The sequence below is a fragment of the Prionailurus bengalensis genome, chromosome A2 (genome assembly GCF_016509475.1).
Source record: "Prionailurus bengalensis isolate Pbe53 chromosome A2, Fcat_Pben_1.1_paternal_pri, whole genome shotgun sequence".
NCBI lineage: Eukaryota > Metazoa > Chordata > Mammalia > Carnivora > Felidae > Prionailurus > Prionailurus bengalensis.
In genome coordinates this window covers 15,664,736-15,686,133 of record NC_057348.1, presented here as the reverse complement: position 1 = coordinate 15,686,133, position 21,398 = coordinate 15,664,736, and the positions used below count along the sequence as shown (strand labels likewise).

At 48.5% G+C, this 21,398-nt stretch overlaps 1 protein-coding gene and 1 non-coding gene across 2 annotated transcripts in view; one reads left to right on the top strand and one right to left on the bottom strand.

Annotated features, from left to right (window-relative positions):
- Positions 1 to 14,972, bottom strand: part of SACM1L (SAC1 like phosphatidylinositide phosphatase) — a 58,196-nt gene extending 43,224 nt beyond the window's left edge. Inside the window, exon 1 of the mRNA XM_043587214.1 lies at positions 14,817 to 14,972. Coding sequence (XP_043443149.1) covers positions 14,817 to 14,848 — 32 coding nt within the window. The 5' untranslated portion in view covers positions 14,849 to 14,972. The remainder of the gene's footprint in view (positions 1 to 14,816) is intronic.
- A 283-nt stretch (positions 14,973 to 15,255) lies between these two features.
- On the top strand, positions 15,256 to 15,328 carry TRNAR-ACG. The gene has a single exon. It is a non-coding gene; the product is annotated as a tRNA-Arg (tRNA).
- Positions 15,329 to 21,398: the final 6,070 nt, after the last annotated feature.

Sequence of the window (21,398 nt, the reverse complement as noted above, 5' to 3'; positions counted from 1 at the left end):
CAATCAATTTCAATACAAATTAAGCAAAATGCAACAAAGAAGACAAATCGGCCTTAAAAACGGCAGTCTTGAACTCAAACGAAATACAGCAGTTCCTTCCTTGGCCTGATGCTGAAGAGCGTTCCAGTGGATGGACACATCACAGCTTCTTTACCCATTCACTTGCCGGTGGACATCTGAGCTGCTTCCAGTTTGGGATATTAACAAAGGTTCCATGAACATCCTACTACAAGTCTAAGGCAGACGTATCCTCCCCTCCGTTTCTCCTGGGTGACCGCCTAGAGGTGGAATGTGGCTGGGTCTCAGGGGAGTTGTGGGTTTGCCTCGTAAGGAGGGGGAAAGGAAGGCGGAGCCGGCACGAGGAAAACTTTCCAGGGTGAGGGAGGTGTCCGTTATCTTCAGACTGGGGATGGTTTTGTGGGTGTAAAAATACGTCCAAACGGATCAAACTGTACTCCTGAAATATATGGAATTTACTCTATATGTCAGGAAACTTTGTACTTCCAATAAAGCTATTAAAAACAAAACCAAAAAAAAGTGAGAGTCCTGAAACCAACCAACAGGACTATGACAAAGTTCCGGACAATCTACTCACAGGGTAGGCACCTAGTCTTAAATCATCGAAACTAAACCAAACAAAACCAACACAGCAGTCGTTACCTGCAGATGTTTTGTGCAAATGTAAGTCGCCCTCTAAGAGTAATTCAAGAACTTTACTGAAGACCTAACCGTGTGGTAAGTATTACACAAGCACGAGTGACTAGGATGTGGGTAACAGAGTAAAAATAATAAATAGGAAAAAAATTAATAAAAAAACAGACCTCAAAAGCAAGACTTCTTTATAAAAGCTTTCAAAGAGGGGCGCCTGGGTGGCTCGGTTGGTTAAGCGTCCGACTTCGGCTCAGGTCATGATCTCACGGTTCGCGAGTTCGAAATCCGCATTGGGCTCTGTGCTGACAGCTCAGAGCCTGGAGCCTGCTTCAGATTCTGTGTCTCCTCCCTCTCTCTCTGTCCCTCCCCTGCTCTCTCTCTCTCTCTCTCTCTCTCTCTCTCTCAAAAATAAATAAACATTAGAAAAAGAAGAAAAAAAGCTTTCAAAGAAAGTTCTGTCTCCAAAGCAGATGCCTTTCTGCGGAGCCTCACTCTTAAGAGTCCCCAATCTCCACCCACTAAACCCTGTGATTGCCCGTGCAGCATGGGTGTTCTACCGCATTCTTTGAGGCTTAAACAGGCTTAGGACCTGAGAGAGCCCGGTGAAGTACTTTCATACAATTGCTGGCGCTATCCTGAGACCTCCCGTCCCACCTCCAGTATCTGAGGAACAACAAAGAATCTCTCCTCTGTGGTCTTAACTTTTAAAACAATGATTCCAGCACCGATAAGGAGCAGTCTGTTGCCAATGCTGCCTCCCCATCAAGTGAACTACCTGTGACTTGTTCTCGTCCCAGTAGTGGCAAAGCAACCCCCCAGAAGCATGGTCAGTCAACACACACGTGGAGGCCTCGTCGGGATGGGAAATCAAAAACCAGCACTCACATAACTGACCATAAGCCTCTGATCGAAACACTACCTTCAACACTTTAGAAGAGCACTGTGTTAGGAGCATCGCACTGAAAAGGCCTCAAGATCTGCAGTCAAAAATACAGCGGTTCTGGGGCGCCTGGGTGGCGCAGTCGGTTAAGCGTCCGACTTCAGCTCGGGTCACGATCTCGCGGTCCGTGAGTTCGAGCCCCGCGTCGGGCTCTGGGCTGATGGCTCAGAGCCTGGAGCCCGCTTCTGATTCTGTCTCCCTCTCTCTCTGCCCCTCCCCCGTTCATGCTCTGTCTCTCTCTGTCCCAAAAAAATAAATAAAACGTTGAAAAAAAAATTAAAAAAAAAAAAATACAGCGGTTCTGCCCCTGACCCTGCCCGCTACCAGCGACGTAATGCTGGCCAAGTTCCGAGTGTCCACTTCCTGCCAGCCCTTGTTCTGGGTACCAGTCCAGAGTCCCTGACTCACAGAGCCTACGTGCTAATGGGAGACAATCAGTGCGCAAGGAAGTAATTCGGTGATTTGAGAGGGAACTGCTATAAAAAATAAATTAATAAATCTAGGGTGACTTGGCCAAGGTGGGGATGCGGGGCAGATGATCAATCCTCCTGAGGATGAAATGAAACGTGAAAACGCTCCTGGCGGCTGTGAACAAAGACAAGGGATCTCTGTCAACAGGACATCTCCGTCCGGGCCGGGCTGCTTTCCGGCCACAGGCTTGAGCAAGGGGCACCTGACGGGGCAAAAGGGCCCACAGGGACCAGCAGCGGAAGGCGGACGGGTGGTGCAAACAGGTTTATGAAGCCACCCACCTGGAAAGAGCCGTAGGCCCTCAGTAACCGACGGGCTACTTACAACCAGGCACAGTGCCTAAGGCCACGGAAAAAGGGAAAGTTCCACACATCCCCGTACGCCCCCAAGTCGCCCTGTAACTATGGCCCCTCACCACCGCCTCCTGGCAGACGGCCTCTCCTCTGCTGTCCTGCCCACGTGGGTCTCAGTGACTCCCGTCGTCACTGTTCCGCCTGGGGTGAAGGCCGCCAGCCCCCTGCCCCCACCCATCGCCGCCCCGCGACATCAACCCTTCATCCAGCCTGGGGACGCAAACGCTGACCCTCACTACCTCACAGAACAGGAGAATTAAGCGGGCATTTGCGAAGTACCTTTGCAAAGAATAAAAGGGCTGACTCACAGAGACGACAACTTTTTACTATTAACAAAAACATCTTAAGAGGGAAGGGAGAAAAGCTGCAAACTTTCTTGACAGGATGGTGACACAGGCCCAGAAAAGGTATTCAAGTCACACTTAAAGACATAATACAACGGAAGGTACTGATATCTTTGCCACATGTACCCCATCTGAACAATTTAGCTTTGATAGGTAGATGCTGGAATCAAAGTACATTCTACTAAATATATACCCCCAAATATGAAGACCACATAAAACAGACCTCTGATTTATCAAATATTCCAGAATACAGAATGAGAATAAAAATAAAAATTATGAATGTCTTTCTTATTTGTAGATATGAGTCTATAACAAGAAAAAAGCTCTTAGTACAAAAGACAACGTTGGCTTTAAGATAGCATGAAGTGCTGGTTACACCTTGCTACTTGACAATTTTTATAAGAATATGAAAAATATCATATATAACATTTCCAGTCTAGACAGACACATCTGAAATGAGATCAACAAATTAAAACTTTAACTGAAGTACAGTGAAATGAATTTCCAAGAGTGAAAACCCTCCATTAAAAAAAGCCCAGATAGGGGCGCCTGGGTGGCGCAGTCGGTTAAGCGTCCGACTTCAGCCAGGTCACGATCTCGCGGTCCGTGAGTTCGAGCCCCGCGTCGGGCTCTGGGCTGACGGCTCAGAGCCTGGAGCCTGCTTCGGATTCTGTGTCTCCCTCTCTCTCTGACCCTCCCCCATTCATGTTCTGTCTCTCTCTGTCTCAAAAATAAATAAACGTTAAAAAAAAAAATTAAAAAAAAAAAAAAGCCCAGATATTCTTTGAGAACACGGAGTCTAAGGGGTACCAACAGGTGGGTGCAGGCCGTGGGGCAGACACTAGCTCTTCAAATGCAGGTCTGGAAGACAGACAGCGCTTGGAAATGGCCTGACTCACCAATCGGCAGGGTCCAATCACCTATGGGCCGAGAGCCAACAAAGCAGGCGGACTCCAGCAGCAGAATGCTGAAAAGCCTCAAGCGCCGGAAGGAAAAGGCAGTGAGGACTAGGGTGGGGGTGAGGTGGTTCCTAGGGGGTGTAAGAAGCACTCAGACCCCCACCCAAACCTACGGCAGGCGCCTGCCCTCCCCGACCCTGGGACTGAATGCTTAAACCGTTAACAGAAGATGCTCTCCGGCCTCCACACATCAGGCACAGCTGAGGACCAGGGTGAGACAGCCAGATGAAACCAGGAGACGTGGACAGGGTCCACCCACAGACTGGGAACGTCATCCAACCCTCTTCCTCTGTCAGACTCCCAGAGAGCCGGTGGACCAGTTCGCATCACCCCTCTCCCTGAGCCCCCACAGGAGCTTTGCCACCCCCTCTAAATCAACTTGTCCCGAAAGCACAGACCAGCAGCTGCGACCTGTGGCTTCATCAAAGAGCTGAGTTCCTGTGCGATCACTCTACAGCGAAGGCCACCAGTTGAAATGTCCTGACCCACAAGCAGACCCTCCGATCAATTTCCTTCTTCAACATGAAATGACAACCAAGGATCGTCAGATACTAGGAAAAGCTTCCCTCACATAAGACAGAGTCCAAAACAAACAGAAAAGTAACACTGGATAAACAAACTCTGCCGGGAACAGACTGTAACTTCAAAACACGTTTATAGGCGAGAGCCTCAGAAAGAAGACATCGCATTCACGACAGAGGGACCCAAAAAAAGCACGTTCAGAACGGGAGAACAGGGGCACCTGGGTGGCTCAGTCAGTTAAGCATCCGACTCTTGACTTGGGCTCAGTTCATGAACGCACGGTTCATGAGTTGGAGCCCTGCGTCGGGTTCTGCGCCGACAGTTTGGAGCTCTCTCTCCCTCTCTCTGCCCCTCCCCTGTTCATGCTCTTTCTCTCAAAATGAATAAATAAACATTAAAAAAAAAAAAGAAAGAAAAGCCCAAATAAATTGTTATTCAAAAATAAAAAAAGCAAGAACATATTCTTGGACTGAGAGCAGAAATAATAATTTGAGTATTCAGCAGAAAGGCTGGAAGATAAAACTGAAGAACTCTCCATGAGAACAGAATAAAAAGATAAGAGCTATAAAACAGGAAAGCACAGGAAGGAAGAAGGGGGTGAGGGAGGAAGGGGGAGGAAGGTGGGGGGGAGGGAAGGGGAAAGAAAGAGGAGCCTGATCCAGGATATCCAACGTACATTCACAGCAGGAATTCCAAAAGAGCACACAAGAAAAAGAAGCAAGAAAATATTTCAAAGAAAAAAAATAAATAAATAAACCCCAAACAGAAACACACACACACACACACACACACACACAGGCACAGTAAGCATCAAACTTCTAAACACCATAGAGACAATCCAAAAGTTACCAGAAAAAAAAAAAAATTAAGAGAAAGAAGCATGGAAATATTCAACAGCCACAATACTGGATTATCCAGCAACAGCACACTCACTGGACTGTTCAACAGCAGGTCTTTAAAATAAAATTCTACAGGATATGGGCTCTGTGCTGATGGCTCAGAGCCTGGAGCCTGCTTCAGATTCTGTCCTCTCTCTCTGCCCCTCCCCTGCTCACACTTTGTCTCTCTCTCACAAATAAATAAACATTAAAAAAAAAAAAATTAAAAAAAAAAAAAAAAGGGGGCGCCTGGGTGGCTCAGTCGGTTAAACGTCCGCCTTCGGCTCAGGTCATGATCTCACACTCCGTGGGTTCAAGCCCCGCGTCGGGCTCTGTGCTGACAGCTCGGAGCCTGGAGCCTGCTTTGGATTCCGTGTCTTCCTCTCTCTGCCCCTCCCCTGCTCACAACTTTGTCTCTCTCTCATAAATAAATAAACATTAAAAAAATAAAATAAAATCCTACAGGGTAATAATTTCTGACTGAGAATTCTATACTCACCCACACTGTCGAAGAAGCATGAGGATAGAATGAAAACATTTTGATGTGCAACATCTCAAAAGATTCCTTTCATTCACTCTTAGAAAGAAGGGAAAGTTTGTTTCGCCAAAATGGAATGAGTTAGACTGAGAATCCAAAACAGGAAAGAAGCAAAAGAAGTTCTCTGAACAAAGGTATTGTCCAGAACAACAGCTATGCAACGGGCCTAAAGAAAAACTAGTCCACAGATTACAGCAGAGGGTACTGGGCTCCCAGAGGTAAATCTCAGAGAAGAAACTGAGTTCATAGTTACCCAGTGTGTTTGAGCGGAATCTTATTGCTGTCACAGGGAGTGAGGATTAATTAGCAACAGGCACATGAAAAAAAAAAAAAAAAAGTCATGTGGGACGCCTGGGTGGCTCCATCGGTTAAGTGTCTGACTCCTGATTGGCTCAGGTCACGATCTTGGGGTTTGGAGATCGAGCCCCCCACCAGGCTCCCCACTGGACATGGAACCTGCCTGAGGTTCTCTCTTGCCCTCTGCCTCTCCCCATCCCCAAAATAAAATCTTGAAAAAAAAAATGTGGAGTAAAATACCAAAAGAGAGAGATTAAAACGTTGAAAGTCGAGGTCTGTGGGACAGTGGGAATTAGAAGTGCAGAAGGGTGCTCTCTTTTTTATGATAAGCTCTTAGATTTATCTTAGATAAATACGCTGTCTGGTTTACTTTTGAGCCATAGACAGGTATTATATTAAAATTAAAATTTAAGTTTAAAAATGTGTTAAAATAGCAAAAACAAAAATAAGAGTTATGTGGATCAAGACAGAGAGTTCTGGCCCAAGGGTGCTCGGACCGTTGCTGGATCTTGCCTCTCGGAGGATGCTGCTAGAATCCAAGCCGCCGGTGCTGCCACCAGCCTGCTCGGACAATGTTCTTGAGAACGGCATACGAACTGCAGCGATGAAGGTATGAACAGTGACCGCCAGCTGGTGGGCATTTCCAAGAGTAAGGATGCATGGGGACTCAGAACCCCACCGAGGATCCCAGCAGGTGTCGTCTCAACTCAGAGACGTCTACACGTTCCTCTGCTGTCTTCCTCTTCTTTGCCTCTTCCCGCCCTTCTCTCACTGGCCTTGACGCTGACCTGAAGTATCTGAGCTTTACCCAGTAAATTGTATTTGGTAAGTTTTATGCTCCAGGGATTTCATTTCAAAAGCTGGTGAAATTAACTGCGGCTCTCCAGCACTAACCACCAGAAACACTGGAGTAAAGCATCCGGTGGGCAATTTTTGCTGACGTGCGCGGTTTCGTTATCATTTTTCCTTTTAGAGTTCCACCAAACAGACCACCAAGTCTCTGCAGACAAGGACTCTGTTTGTCCATTCCCCGTGGTATTTCGCACAAGAAGACAGCAGAAGCTCCCTCGGTATTCTTAGAGAATATAACATAATTAGTCAGCAAATACCTACATCAGGTTGGGGTTTTTTCTATGGTGCTTAACTCATGTTTTCTTTGGCTCGGGGGGGAAAGTAGAAAGGATTTAAAAAACTGTTTTCCTTTCTCCTAGCTAAGGAAAGATCTTGACAGGTCAAACGTTAACTGGATTGGAGGGCACAGTATCACTAACGGGAGGACAAAGAAGGAGCAAAAGCGGTGGCTCTCGGATCAGAAAGTCCACAAAGCGTCGCCGCTGACCATCTCGCCCGGAGCTTTTCAAAATTAACCAGTCGACAGGCTACACTGAGTTCTCAAGCTAATAAATACATGGACGCCGAGACAGAAGACTCCATGATAACCGAAAATCTGGGAGACGGTCCTCTCTCTACAGCCAAAAGAATGGCCCTCAATTGCTGTGAAGTCTCTCATTTCATTAAACTCTCTCCCGTTACTTTTTCTACGAACTAGATTTTGCAAGTCAAGGCCAGAAGACTCCATCCAAGAAGGCTATCTGGTCATTAACTATGCTGATGGTATGAGATGTCTGAAGTTCACAGTAATATCATACACTCAAAATTGCTCTGGTCCGATATACGCTGTCTGGTGAGGTGGTCCGGATCCCACCGGCATGAACCAAAAACTCTAACTGAACAAGGCAACTACCTCGGTTCTTTCCACCCTGAGTTCTGCTCCCTAGTAAGAGAATACGTATTCTGGAAGATACATCGAAAAAGCAGAATACTTTATAAATAATAATTACTTCCTCTTTTGACTACTTTCATTTGGCTGACCGTTTTGCTTTCATAGATTGCTGCCCACATATGAGATAAAAAAGAAAATTCAGAGGACTACAAGCTGAACTCAACGAAGGCAATTCTATTATACTTAATAGAAATGCATTTAATCTTATAGCCAACTGGGATTCACGAGCTCTTAAGAGTGTTTTTTAAAAACTACCCTTGTCAAATTTTAAAAGCAACAGATTTAATTATAATATAAACACAAAATTTTTTTTTTTTTGAGTTGGCAATATGATTTTCTCGTGTCTGAAAACATCCCCCTTTCCCCCCCCCCCGTAACAGTGACATTTCCAGGCAACGACGAACCTTTTCAAAATCCTGTCACAACCAGAGGGCAAAATTAACCCACTTCCAAAAGATTACCAGTTGCTGACCTCACACCCATTACGACAGCTAGGACGAGAAACAAAACAAGCGTCGGTGAGGATGTCGAGAAACTGGAACAGTGTGCGCTGCTGGTGGGAACATGAAGCGGTGTGGCCACTGTGGGAAAACAGCACGGCGATCTCTCGGAAAGATTAAAAAGAGAAGTATCTTATGACCCGGCAATTCCACTGCTGGGTGTGCAGTCAAAGGGGCTGAAAGCAAGGTCTCGCAGAGATATTTACACACCCATGCTCCCAGTAGTAGTATTCGTAACAGCCAAAGAGGTGGAAGCAACCCCAGCGTCCGTCCACGGATGAGTGGGAAGCAAAACGTAGCAGATACATAAAATGGAGTGTTGCTGAGCCTCAGAAAGGAAATTCTGACACATACTATAACATGGAGGAACGCTGGGTACGTTACGCCAAGTGGAAATAAGCCAGTCGCAAAGGGACAAACACTGGACGACTCCGCCGTACTTACAGGGGCCAAACTCACACACATACCAAGTAGAATGGTGGCTGCCACAGCCCAGGGGAGGAGGAATGGAGAGCTGTTTAATGAGTGCAGAGCTTTAGGTTTGCAAGATGAAGACTTCTGGAGATGGGTGGCTGGAACGGTTGGGCGACGTGAATGCCACTGACCCGTGTACACCCACAAATGGCTAAGACGATAAATCCTACGTATGTTTGAGCACAATTTAAAATAACGTTTCCACTTGCGCAGAAGCATGTCAACTGTCATGTCACAACACTGTAGCAAAAAAACATATTCTCAACAATCTTAGATAAAGAAATCAAAACCCTCACAATCAAAATTACCCCATCTCTCGTTCCAAACATACAGGAGTAACATTTTCCTAGATCTGGCTGGCAAGAAGTAAGAACTCAGACAGTAAAGAGGGTCGGTCCTCTGAGCCCACTACACATACACCCAGAAGGTGTTCCCGCCGCCCCTCATCCATCTGCCCTTTGGGCCCCGGGGTTTCCTCCTCACTGAGCCACTGCTCAGGACCTCTCTTAGAACCCAGGTTCATCCCAGACAACCCAGGAGCCCAACACGATCCCAAAGAGTTGACATTTCCGGGAAGCTAATTCATTTTAGTTCCATCTTCTTCCTCAGAACCTTGAGGTCCCTCCTATTTTCTGCACATCCTAAAACCCATTATCTCCCCAAACTGGACTCCTTCACAGGCCCAGGTCTAACTGCCGCCTAATCTGAAGCTCTAATCTACTGCAAAGCTCTGATCTACAGCAAAATCTTCCAGGGCCCCAAGCCTCCCAAAGAATGCTGTTCTACTCACCAACCGGTATGCTTTAGTTCTCACTCTGCTTCACACGGCCCCAAAATGCCCTGTAGTGTGCATAAGAACCACCGGGACAGCCAGTTAAACACGCAGATTCCCAGACCCCACATTCAGAGAGTTTTCACTCAGTAGGCTCGCTGTGAGGCTCTGGAATACGCAGTTAAAACAAGCAGCAAGTGATCTGACGCAGCCTAGCACTAACTTAGACACTCTAGCCTGAACCCCGACCCAACTAATACCTTGGAAAGAAACTCCGCTTACCCGTGCCCAAATTTATAACCTTCCCTTCCCTCCATCCCTCCTTACAAAAAGATGTGTGAATATGCTGATGGTTCCTTGTATCGCGCAGACCGCCTGTGTCTTCGTCGCCGTGCAGCTTGGTTCATATCTGTTCAGGGTTGCATCACATCTGCCCCACTGACCTCACAACCGTGGCCAACTTTTCAGAAGAAAGGGGACCCGCTAACCAAGGCAACAGTGTTTCTCCAGAGGCAAGCGGCAGCCGAATTCACTTTCTAAAGGATTTCCTGTTTTACACCTGTTTCAGTTGACCTCTTAAAGGGCGGGGGGGGGGGGGGGGGGGGGGGGGGGGGGGGGGGGGGGGGGGGGGGGGGGGGGGGGGGGGGGGGGGGGGGGGGGGGGGGGGGGCAGGAAGTGCCTTAAACGTTTCCAAGAGTGGATTTCTGTTGTAATCATGTCGTAATTTCACATTTTTCATTGTTCGACGTTACTCATGCTCACACCAGTAACTTGAAAAGAAAAAGGAGTCACAAGGTAGATTATTTAGAATGGCCTGGATGTTTTAAAAGAATTTTAGGGGTGCCTGGATGGCTCAGTCGGTTAAGGGTCCTAATCTGGCTCAGGTCAAGGGTACCCGAATTTGGCTCAGGTCATGATCTCACAGTTCAAGAATTCAAGCCCCACATCCAGCTCTCTGCTGTCAGCACGGAGCCTGCTTCAGATCCTCTGCCCCCTGCTCTCTCTGCTCCTCCCTGGCTTGCGCTCGCTCTCTCTCTCTCTGTCTCTCTCTCTCTCTCAAAAATAACATTAAAAGGGGCACCTGGGTGATCAGCCGGTTGGGTGTCCAACTTCGGCTCAGGTCATGATCTCACGGTTTGTGGGTCTGAGCCCCGCGTTGGGCTCTATGCTGACAGTTCAGAACTTGGAGCCTGCTTTGAATTCTGTACCTCCCTCTCTCTCTTTGTCCCTTCCCCGCTTGCTCTCTCTCTCTCTCTCTCTCTCTCTCGCAAATAAACATTAAAAAAAATTGTTTTAAATAATAACATTTAAAAAAAGAATTTTAAATTCTGAATGTATCAACATTCTGTTTTCTATATTAAAAATCCAAATGGACACGTCAGCTGTTTTCAAACCTAAGTGACTCGCTTCTGTACCAGGCACATCCAAGGACTAAAGCGAGAGCAATCTGATAAGAAAAAAAGGTAATTTGAATAATGCAGTGTAATGGAAAGATCTCTGGACTCTGGGCCTGCTGCGTTCCACGGCCAGTTCTGCCGTGGCATGGCTCGCCAAGGGCAATGATCTCCATCTCCAACGATGACAGAGGATACACATCAACCTATGACTTCAGAGGCACTGGAAAGACAATCCTATACACGGAACGACCTCAGCTGCTGCTACTTCAACAGAACACATCCCAAAATTACCCCAGGCTGGGTTCTTTTTGAATGCTGGTGACGTCTCCCTCTTACATCGTACGTCTACTCTTACATGTACGCTCTACACTGCCAAGTTCATGTACTCAGGTGATTCAAGGAGGGTCTCTCTGCACAAGGCTTTCTGCTTGGTACCGAGGACTAGCCAAGAATCAACGTTAAGGCATTTCTAATATGTTCTACCTATTTGCAACAAAGAATATGCACTATAGTGATTTCATCATTTCCAGGTGGCAGTGAGAGGTTCAAACAGCGCGACAGACTTATGCTACTTCCAGCCCTCCCGTCCGTGAGATCACAATATACCGCTTGTCAATCCTAACAGGTAGAAGGTGCAAACCAGATGCACATTTGGCGTCCGGTCTCCATGACAGCAGACTGTCATGGGAGCTCCGTGAAGGGGAAGACGCGGGGAAAGCCTTCTTGGAGAAAGTGAGTCTCCGTTAATTACATTTACACTCTTTCAGTCTTTCTGACAATCCTGTGAGGTAGTTCTGTGCTCATCTGACAGATGAAAAACTGATCCAGAGATTAAGTAACGTGGCCATCACATAGAGCATGGGAACAAGGTCAGCATTTGATTCTCAGTCTCTTCTGACTAACACCGTCTGCCATCTCTCAGCCCTACCATGGGCCCATGGATGTGATCGGCATGGAAAGAGGGGAGAGAGGAAGAAGGCATTTGGGTAGAAGGATCCAAATAAACGAGCCCAACCCTGAGGCTAAACGAGGGTGGCCAAGTGTGCTGGAAGGGGGAAAAATGCATTGGGCCATTAGGGGACATAAGGTTAAGGGACAGCTTGGGAAGAGACCAGACCCAGATGACTAGGAAATGTGGGCTCAGCCCTATAGGCAAGGTGGAACTGGAGACTGTAAGCAGGGGAGCAGAGGACAAAACCAGGGCAAGGTGAACGTCACAGCAGGACAGAGACAGACTGCAAACGGGTGAGATACTTGCAGAACAAATTATTATTTAAAATCCTCAGCACTTCAATACTGTAACAGACTGAACAGTAACAGCAGTTTTGTAATAAATAATCAAACCACCTCTTGTATGGATCTTTCTTGAAACATCTATAGGTATGTTTTTAAAAATGGCTATTATGTCTGGGATGCCTGGGTGGCTCAGTCGGTTAAGCCTGCGACTTCGGCTCAGGTCATGATCTCACTGTTCATGGGTTCAAGCCCTGCGTCCAGCTCTGTGCTGACAGCTTGGAGCCTGGAGCCTGCCTCGGATTCTGTGCCTCCCTCTTTCTGTCCCCTCCCCTGCTTGTGTTCTCTCACTCTCTGAAAAATAAATAAACATTAGGGGCTCCTGGGTGGCTCTGTCGGTTAAGTGTCCGACTTCAGCTCAGGTCATGATCTCATGGGTCTGTGAGTTCGAGCCCCGCGTCGGGCTCCGTGCTGACAGCTCAGAGCCTGGAGCCTGCTTCGGATTCTGTGTCTCCCTCTCTCTCTGCCCCTCCCCTGTTCACGCTCTGTCTCTCTCTGTCTCGAAAATAAACATGAAAAAAAAATTTTTAATAAATAAACATTAAAAAAATTAAAATAATTTTTAAATAAAAATGGCTATTATGTTCTACTAATTCTTACATGGGTCAGAAACTACTGCCACTCCCAAATGCATCTAAAAAAACCATCCCTTAGGTCAGAGGCCACATTTAAAAACCCTGAACAGCATGCCTTGGAGCAGAAAGGGCCAAAAAGAAGGATTAAGAGCAAAGACTCCAACTCACGAACTTCTTGGTAAGAAATGCAAAAAACACACACACACAAAATGGTGGCCTCACACTGACACAAGCGCTCAAAACTTTTGTTGCGGGGGAGGGAGGTATAATGTTGAGGTCCAACAAACCAAGGAGTGACTTTCACATAACCCCAGATTTACTTTTTCACTCAAATTCATAGTTTCCACTTCTATAAAAATCAATACAAAAGCACCATCCCCACCACTTAAGGGCCAAATTTCCTTTCTCTTTTATGGATATAGAGCCTTTTTTTTTTTTTTTTAAAAGATCGTACTGGTGACTTTAGTGCCTCCTTGACAACACATAAGCAATCATCAGAGTTCTCCAGTTCTCCGTCCCATTCAATCTTTGCCACAAACTCAACTGCATTCCCTGACCTAACCCTGAGCTGCAACAAGCCAAGGCTCCCTATTGCTTGAACACATTTGAGACCTGCCGTAGGATCATATTAAACCTTTAGTGACTTTCAGATAGTCAACAATAGCCTAGTTAGCCAGCCGAGAACACGTGACACCCGCCCAGCCGGTACCGGAGTCAAAGACATTTCAGACATTTCGCTGGATTCATTCACCAGCAAGGTGATCACCTTGCAAAGGGGCAACTGTGAGAGAATAAGGAAACCTGGCAAGGAGAATGTGGAGGGAAGTGTGCAGCTGAGGTTTTCAAAGAGAATTACAGTACACAAAAGGGGCAAAGGGAGCGGGCTGAGGAGAAAGGAATCACCTTTTCTGCAAAATACCTCACGTCGAGTAGATGACCTCACTCCCACTTTTGTATCCCTAACTTTAAATTGAACCTTCCAGAAAGTTATGTGAGTTTGAGGTTCCAGGGAGCAGAGGAAGTGCCCAAACCACATTTGGATGTCTTCCTATCCCTCCAAAGGAAATGTGATACCTCTGCCTAAGTCCCAAGGTATTTTAACTCATTTTGGGATAGGTAAGCTTCCTCAAAATGGCATTAGCTTCTGAGGCCAAGGACATTCTCACACTAGGATAAGTGGACTTTCAGTCTAGAGGGAAAGCATGAAGCACAAAGTAGAAGAAAGTTATTCAGACGCAAGAGAACCAAAGAGCTCACGGTAATGCTAAGGGAAATGTGTTTTTATTTATCCAGGACAAGCCAAAAGAACCTACAAACACTTAATTTACAACCTTAACAACCAGAGCCTATTTCTCAAAGCCTCAAGAACTTGGCTTTACGGAAAAGTCCACCTGCACTGCCAAAATTCTCGAGAACAGCCTTTGGCTGTCAACACGAACTTAACCTGCTTCGTGCTTGAGTTGCATAATAGCTGAAACCAGGTAAACCCTTTAGGATCTCAAGAGTATTTGACGGTTCTTTTTTTCCTGCATCCCGAAGGCTGGTCAGGCGGGCTTTGATGCCCAGTTAAAGGTTTGTCCATTTGCGTGTGGACCCTAACGTGCTGTCATGGGTCCATTAAACAAGAAAAAAACAACAACACAAAAAACTTCTCTCTTCCTCTACTAAGCGATAAAGATAAATTTGGCCGCCACCTCTCCAACAAACAAAGTGGGTGGGGTGCAGCACGCCCCGAGCTTGTCGCCATCACAACGCCGACCCGGGCTCGCTGGAAGCCGGTCTGCAGCTTCGCCCTCCCGCCGTGGGCGCTGAGGCCGAGCGGGGCGAAGAAAGGCCGGCGAGACTGTCATCCTCGGGCTCCCGGGCCTGTGGCGACTCCAGCGGGGCCTTCGGGCGGCCGCAAGCTACAAGCTCCAGGACGGGCCGCGCCGGGCAGGGAAGGCGAGGGGTGCCAGGGGCTCCCACACCCGGCCCGCAGCCCCGGGACTCCGGAGCCCTGCCCGAGGCGGCGACTCGCACCTGCCGCCCCGCCCGCCACCCCTCAGGCCCCTTCGGTCCGCGGGACTCACAGCTTCAGCCGCTCGTAGGTCGTCGCCGCCATCGTGCACCACTAGCTCCTTCTTCCTCTTTCCGCCCGCTCCGCCCCGCGCCGCCGCCTCTTCCACGGCGCTACCGTTCACCCAGCTCCGCGGCCGCAGCGCCCGGCTCGCCCCACCCCTTTCCCCGCCCCATTCGACCCGAGCGGACGGGAGGCGGCCGCGGACAAACTTGTGCGCACGCCCGCGCCCGCTAGAGAAGCTGTACGGCGCGCGGATTGGAGCGCGCCGCAGAGCGCCGTGACGTTGCGGCTGTGGATTGGCGGAGGGCGCTTGCTAGAGAAAGGAGGCGCGGTGAGAGCCGTGGGCGGGCGCCGCGTCCCCGGGGGCGGAAATGCTGCGCCAGGGCTGGGGAACCTGTGGAAGCTGCGCAAGGGGTGATCTACATCACAGGGAGGGTTGGGCTGCTACAGGGCCAGTGGCGCAATGGATAACGCGTCTGACTACGGATCAGAAGATTCTAGGTTCGACTCCTGGCTGGCTCGAGGTGCACTTTTTGCCCCTTCTGGGCTTGATCAAGTTACGGGGTGTCCCTAGAAAGGTCCCTGGCTGGAGTGTGAGGGTTAAATATCTTGACTTTTACCGCCACTTTGCCCGAAACGTCATCTTTTCAGCTGTGTTGGGAACCAGGGGTCGAGGTGGTTCGTAAACTGCACGGCTTCCCATTGATGATGCAGGAGCCCCTGGAAAAGGGGTACATAAAGGAAGATACACCTGGAAAGTTGGCAGCTTGGAGTGGGGGGCGCGCTGTGGCCGGAGGTTAGCCACCTGATGACACCAAAGGGCATTCGAGGCACGGTTCTGGCCTGTCTCCCCGGGGCGGAGAGCCCCGAAGTGACGTGGGAAACGGGCCCGCTTGGGTTCCGGCGCTCACACGCCGCGGGGACGGGACGCTTGTAGTGCGGCTGCGCGCGGGCCGCAGCGCGCTGACCACGCAGCGGTCCGCGTGCACAGGCCACCTGCCATCAGATTTCCCCGGGAAGCCCCGAGGCAGGCGTGTTTTTACAGTGAGATGACCCCAGGTGACCTAGCAGAGTGCATTATTATGCCTGCCTCGAAGACCTGAGGTCTGGAATCTCTGTGGAGGAAAGCGGACCCGAACCAGTGGACTGGCCAAGACAGAGGACATCGATCAATGAAAGCTCTCCAATATCACTTTTTTCCCCCCTTTTGAAGAAGTTACAGAAAATTTGTGAAATACAGAAAACCATTTTGGGATAAAAAGAATTCCCATTCCGAGATCATTACTGTTAATATGATTTTTTCCTTTTTGATGTTTTTTTTCCCCATGCTTTTTAATATGGATATACCTACCCATGTATTTTTCCAAATTTGAGCGTGTACTAGGTATGTCTTTGTGTTCCCGTTTGGGCCCCTTAGCTTTCTGAGGTTTAAGGTCAGTAAATACACTTGGAAGCTATCCCATCCAAGAACTAGATAATTTTAAGCATTACCCTCTGGTTGGGAATTTGGGTTATCACCTTAACACTTTTTAGAGATAATGCTGTGTTATTTCTCATATATCTTCTAAGTTTCTGGATGTGGAATGATACTTGGAACATATTTTCAAATTGCCTCCAAAAAAATTAAACCAACACACTTCCATTAACAGCACGTTTTCTTGTTTGCTAACCAACACTAAATATTACAGATTTCACTATGATTTCTTTGCAATCTTTGTAAGAGAAAAACAGAACTTCCTTTTATATGTATTACTTGATAGATTTTCTCTTGATGTATGCATTCAGTGTTTTTAGACTTTTTAATATATGAAGGATATTCTTTCGCTCTCAAACACATTGCAAACTTCCAGCTTATCATTTACCTTTTCTTTATACTGTTTTTGAACCTAAAGTACTGTAAATCCACTACTGTATATTCCAATTTACCAATATTTTACTTTATGGTTTTTTTATTATATACGTGGTCTTTTCAACTTCTTTTATGTTTGTATTGTTTTTTCCATTTAATCCATTTGTAATTTATTTTTTGCTCTTCCCAGTGGAAAGATCAACTAAGTCCTAAAGCCTCTCACCCTTATTAGCAACTAAGAGCTCTAAACTCTTTACTTGGACTAATTCGATCAATCCTGCAACAAGCCTATAAGGCAAGTTCAGTCGTGATCCCCATTTTTACGTGTGCGGGAACAAACTTTGCTTAAGGTCATTGAGCAATTAAGTGGTGGAGCCTGAGTTAGAACTCGAGTCTGGGCTCTTGACCCCAAAGCCATCCTGGCCTTGTGCTTACTATGCACCAGAGGACTACCACATGCGTGGACTCAGGGTCATTCCCTACCTGGGCATGAAATGGCGATCACGTATGCACCCCAGCCTTTCTCCCTTGCTAGTTAGCAATCAGATCTCGTCTCTAATCCTGATGACGCTTCCTCTCGCCAGCTGTGAGCCTATCGGCAGCCTACCTCTTAAGGCTCCACGAAAAGAAGGAACAGCCATCGCCCTGCAGAGAGCTCCTCCCTGGACCCTAAACGCGTCATCGTTGGAAGTTCTGTTCACCACAGAACACAGACACAAAGGTCGGCCTTTCTTTGCCAGTTGTATAAGACAAGCCAAGGCCTTTATGAACACTCTGCGAGGATGGAAAATGGAAATGAATCCAGGCAGAAACACTTTCTTCTGGGGGTTTTAAATGCCTAACCAGCCCAAATGAGATTCTAGGGAGAACCGTGTTCAGAATAAGAAATCAGGCAAGGATAAATAATATAAATTGACGTCTTCAGCTAAGTTTTCCCTGTAGTGAAATTATATGCGTAAATGCAAAGGTCCCGTGGGCAACTCGGGGCCCACAGCCGCCTGTCCTCGAGGGCCAGGATCAGTTGGAGGGGCATGAATACAACCAAGTGACGGAAGTGCCTCAGGCTGCCGGGACCATCCAGGTAACCAGGGCCTCTCCTACAAGTGTCACAGACCTGGGACTTCTCCTGGCCCAGACCACTGACTGACTTTTCTCCCACAGAGTACGACCAATTCTGGTGTGTTTCTACACCCAGGATCCGTGGGCCACGTCACTTTTTTTTTTTTTAAATGTTTATTCATTTTTCAGAGACAGAGACAGAGCATGAGTGGGGAAGGGGCAGAGAGAGGGAGACCCGGAATCCGAAGCAGGCTCCAGGCTCCGAGCTGTCAGCACAGAGCCCGACGCGGGGCTCGAACTCACAAACTGCGAGACCGTGACCTAAGCCGCAGTCAGATGCTCAACTGACTGAGCCACCCAGGTGCCCTGGCCACGTCGTTTTTACATATGAAGCACTTCCGTTTTCAATCCAGGGGAAATGCAAAGCCCACTTTTAGCAATGCTTGAAGAAACTGCACCTAATGATCCCCTGATATTGTCATTCCATCTGAAAAGTTTGTTGGGCTCTGTAGTAAGCTGAGTAGTGCTCCCCCACCAAGATGTCCATGGCCTAATCCCCAGAACCTATGAATAGTTTATCCTATAAGCACAAGAAGTTTTGCAGATGTGGTGAAGGGTCTCCAGACGAGGGGATTATCCTACACCCCATGGGCGTGCCCAATGTAATCCTGCATGGGGCCGAACAAGAAAGAAGCAGGGAGGGGTGGGGAGAGAGGAGGTGTGACAACAGACTTCAGAGAACGGAGCCACAAGCCAAGGAGTGTGGGCGGCCTCTAGGAGCTGAAGAAGGGCAAGGGACGGATTCTCCCCTAGCGCCTCTGGAAGGAACTCGGCTCTGCTGACACCCTGATTTGAGCTCCATAAAGCCCATTTCTCCTGAACCGTAGAATGACGGATTTGTGTGTGTGTGTGTGTGTGTGTGTGTGTTACATTCAAGGGAGAGAAAGAGCGTGTGTGCACACAAGCAGGAGAGGGGCAGAGAGAGAGAGAGAGAATCCCAAGCAGGTTCCTCCCTGTCAGTGCAGAGCCCAATGCGGGGCTCGACCTCACCAACCGTGAGATTGTGACCCGAGCCGAGATCAAGAGTCAGACGCTTGGGGCGCCTGGGTGGCGCAGTCGGTTAAGCGTCCGACTTCAGCCAGGTCACGATCTCGCAGTCTGTGAGTTCGAGCCCCGCGTCAAGCTCTGGGCTGATGGCTCAGAGCCTGGAGCCTCTTTCTGATTCTGTGTCTCCCTCTCTCTCTGCCCCTCCCCCGTTCATGCTCTGTCTCTCTCTGTCCCAAAAATAAATAAACGTTGAAAAAAAAAAATTAAAAAAAAAAAAAAAGAGTCAGACGCTTAACCGACTGAGCCACCCAGACGCCCCCAGATTTGTGTTGTTTTAGGCCACTACGTTTGGTTATTCCAGAACGATAAGAAACCCATACAGACTCCAACAGAGAGCAGCGGCAGGCCCCTCCTACCCCTCGCAATGAGTGCTTCCGGCCAAGTGGCTCTCCTGAACAAAGCCACTGAAAGGCACGTTCTTGCTCCCAGCGGCCACAGTGATGCAACAGCTCCCGCTGGGTGAGACTCGGCCTGGGGTGAAGTCTTGCCTCAGTTTTCTGGGTACTTCACGTCTGGAGAGTTACCTCACCCTTCCGTGACTCCATTGCCTTGTCCATAAAACGGAAGGTTATAAAGCATACGGTCCTTGGAACAGCACCTAGTACATGGCGAGCACACGATAAATGTCAGCCGTTCCTGTTGTTACTGCTTCGATCACAGAACCGAAAACCGAGCCAGATTTCCCCAGCGCTTCAGCCTCACGTGGCCCAGGAGGCCGGAGTCATTTGTTCATGGCCTTGCCATCGCCTCCCAGCTCCAGAGGCAGGGATGTCATGTTGACAGCCTGAACTTGGCCGTGACGGGAGTATGGACAGCACAGAAACCAGCAACCACCACAAATCAAACACCACAAATCCCCACGGCTGGGGCACCGGCACACCTTGGCCCAAACCACCTCGTTCCCTGATGATACTTTCATCCCTTGTAGCATCAGGGTCATAAGAAAATGGCAGCCCGTGTTTGTAAAACCAGTATACGTGCTCTCTCATCACGTAAAAAGGGGTTTTATTTCCCAGTAAGACACCATCAGCAACTCGTTCTCAGCCTCCCCGTGTCCCCGGCACATCAGACCTGGTGGCCACGAGAACTCACCCGAAGCCTGAAGCAGCCCGGGCACTGAGCCATGAAAGGCAAGTCCAGGGCCGTCTCTCCCACCCCAAGGACTACAGGCACACACGCAGCCCTTCACTCTGCCTTCCTGTGCAAGCTTGCCTCACACCCAGAGGGCCACTCACCTCTGGGCTGCTTTGATCAGTACCTCCTCAGAAAGAAACATTCACAGGAGACAAAGTCACCACCACTGCACCACGACATCCAATCTCAAGACTAAGGACCCAGGTAAAGAAACTGCCAATTCTTCATTCTCCAAGGGTCGCTTGGATTCCAGTACGTCCTGTGAGCTAGGCACGCCCTCAATTCCAGATGTCTTTTCAAGGATGCTGGTGTGGTAAATGGTCTTGGGTGGTAGACACAGTGTCTCTCTTTGGAGCCAAAGTCAGGCAGGCTTACCAGTCATCGTAAGACTCAGGTTTCCTGAGCCTGGGTTTCCTCTTGTAATGCAGCCTGCTGCCCGTGCAGGGACCACCTGGCCCTCTTCATGGGGCCCTAGAGGTACGAGGGCCCAGGGAGTCTGCGTAAATGCCGATAAAGTAAAATGCCACTGGGGCACCTGGATGGCTCAGTCGGTTAAGCGTCTCACTCTTGATTTCGGCTCAGGTCATGATCCCAGGGTCTTGGGATGCAGCCCTGTGTTGGGCTCCACACCGAGCATAGAGCCTGCTTAAGATTCTCTCTCTCTCTCTCTCTCTCTCTCTCTCTCTCTCTCTCTCGGCACCTGGGGTGGCTCAGTCAGTTAAACGTCTCACTCTTGGTTTCGGCTCAGGTCATGATCTCACAGTTCGTGAGTTCAAGCCCCGCGTTGGGCTCTGTGCTGAAGGTGCGGAGCCTGCTGAAGTGTCTCTCTCCCTCTCTCTCTGTCCCTCCCCTGCTCATGCTCTCTCTCTAAATAAATAAATGAGGGGCGCCTGGGTGGCGTAGTCGGTTAAGCGTCCGACTTCAGCCAGGTCACGATCTCGCGGTCCGTGAGTTCGAGCCCCGCGTCAGGCTCTGGGCTGATGGCTCAGAGCCTGGAGCCTGTTTCTGATTCTGTGTCTCCCTCTCTCTCTGCCCCTCCCCCGTTCATGCTCTGTCTCTCTCTGTCCCAAAAATAAATAAACGTTGAAAAAAAAAATTAAAATAAATAAATAAATAAATGAAAAAAGATTCTCTCTCTGACCCTTTTCCCTGTTCACTTACGCTCTCTCTCTCAAAACAAACAAACAAAAAACAAACAAACAAAAAACGCTTCCTGCTGGTGCTGCATTAACCTGTCCTTTGTCTCTGACCTAGGAGTCTCGTAACTTCCAGCAGGATCCATGACATCACCGCATGCTACCTTATTAGCTCTCGGACCTCTTTCATAGGTTTGACCCACACGTTCCTTTAAGGAGCCAGAGCTCCAAAAGAAGACCAAACCCAGTTTGCGAAAAGCACTGTCGGCACACTCCACACACACAAAAGAAAACCCGTTAACCGCCA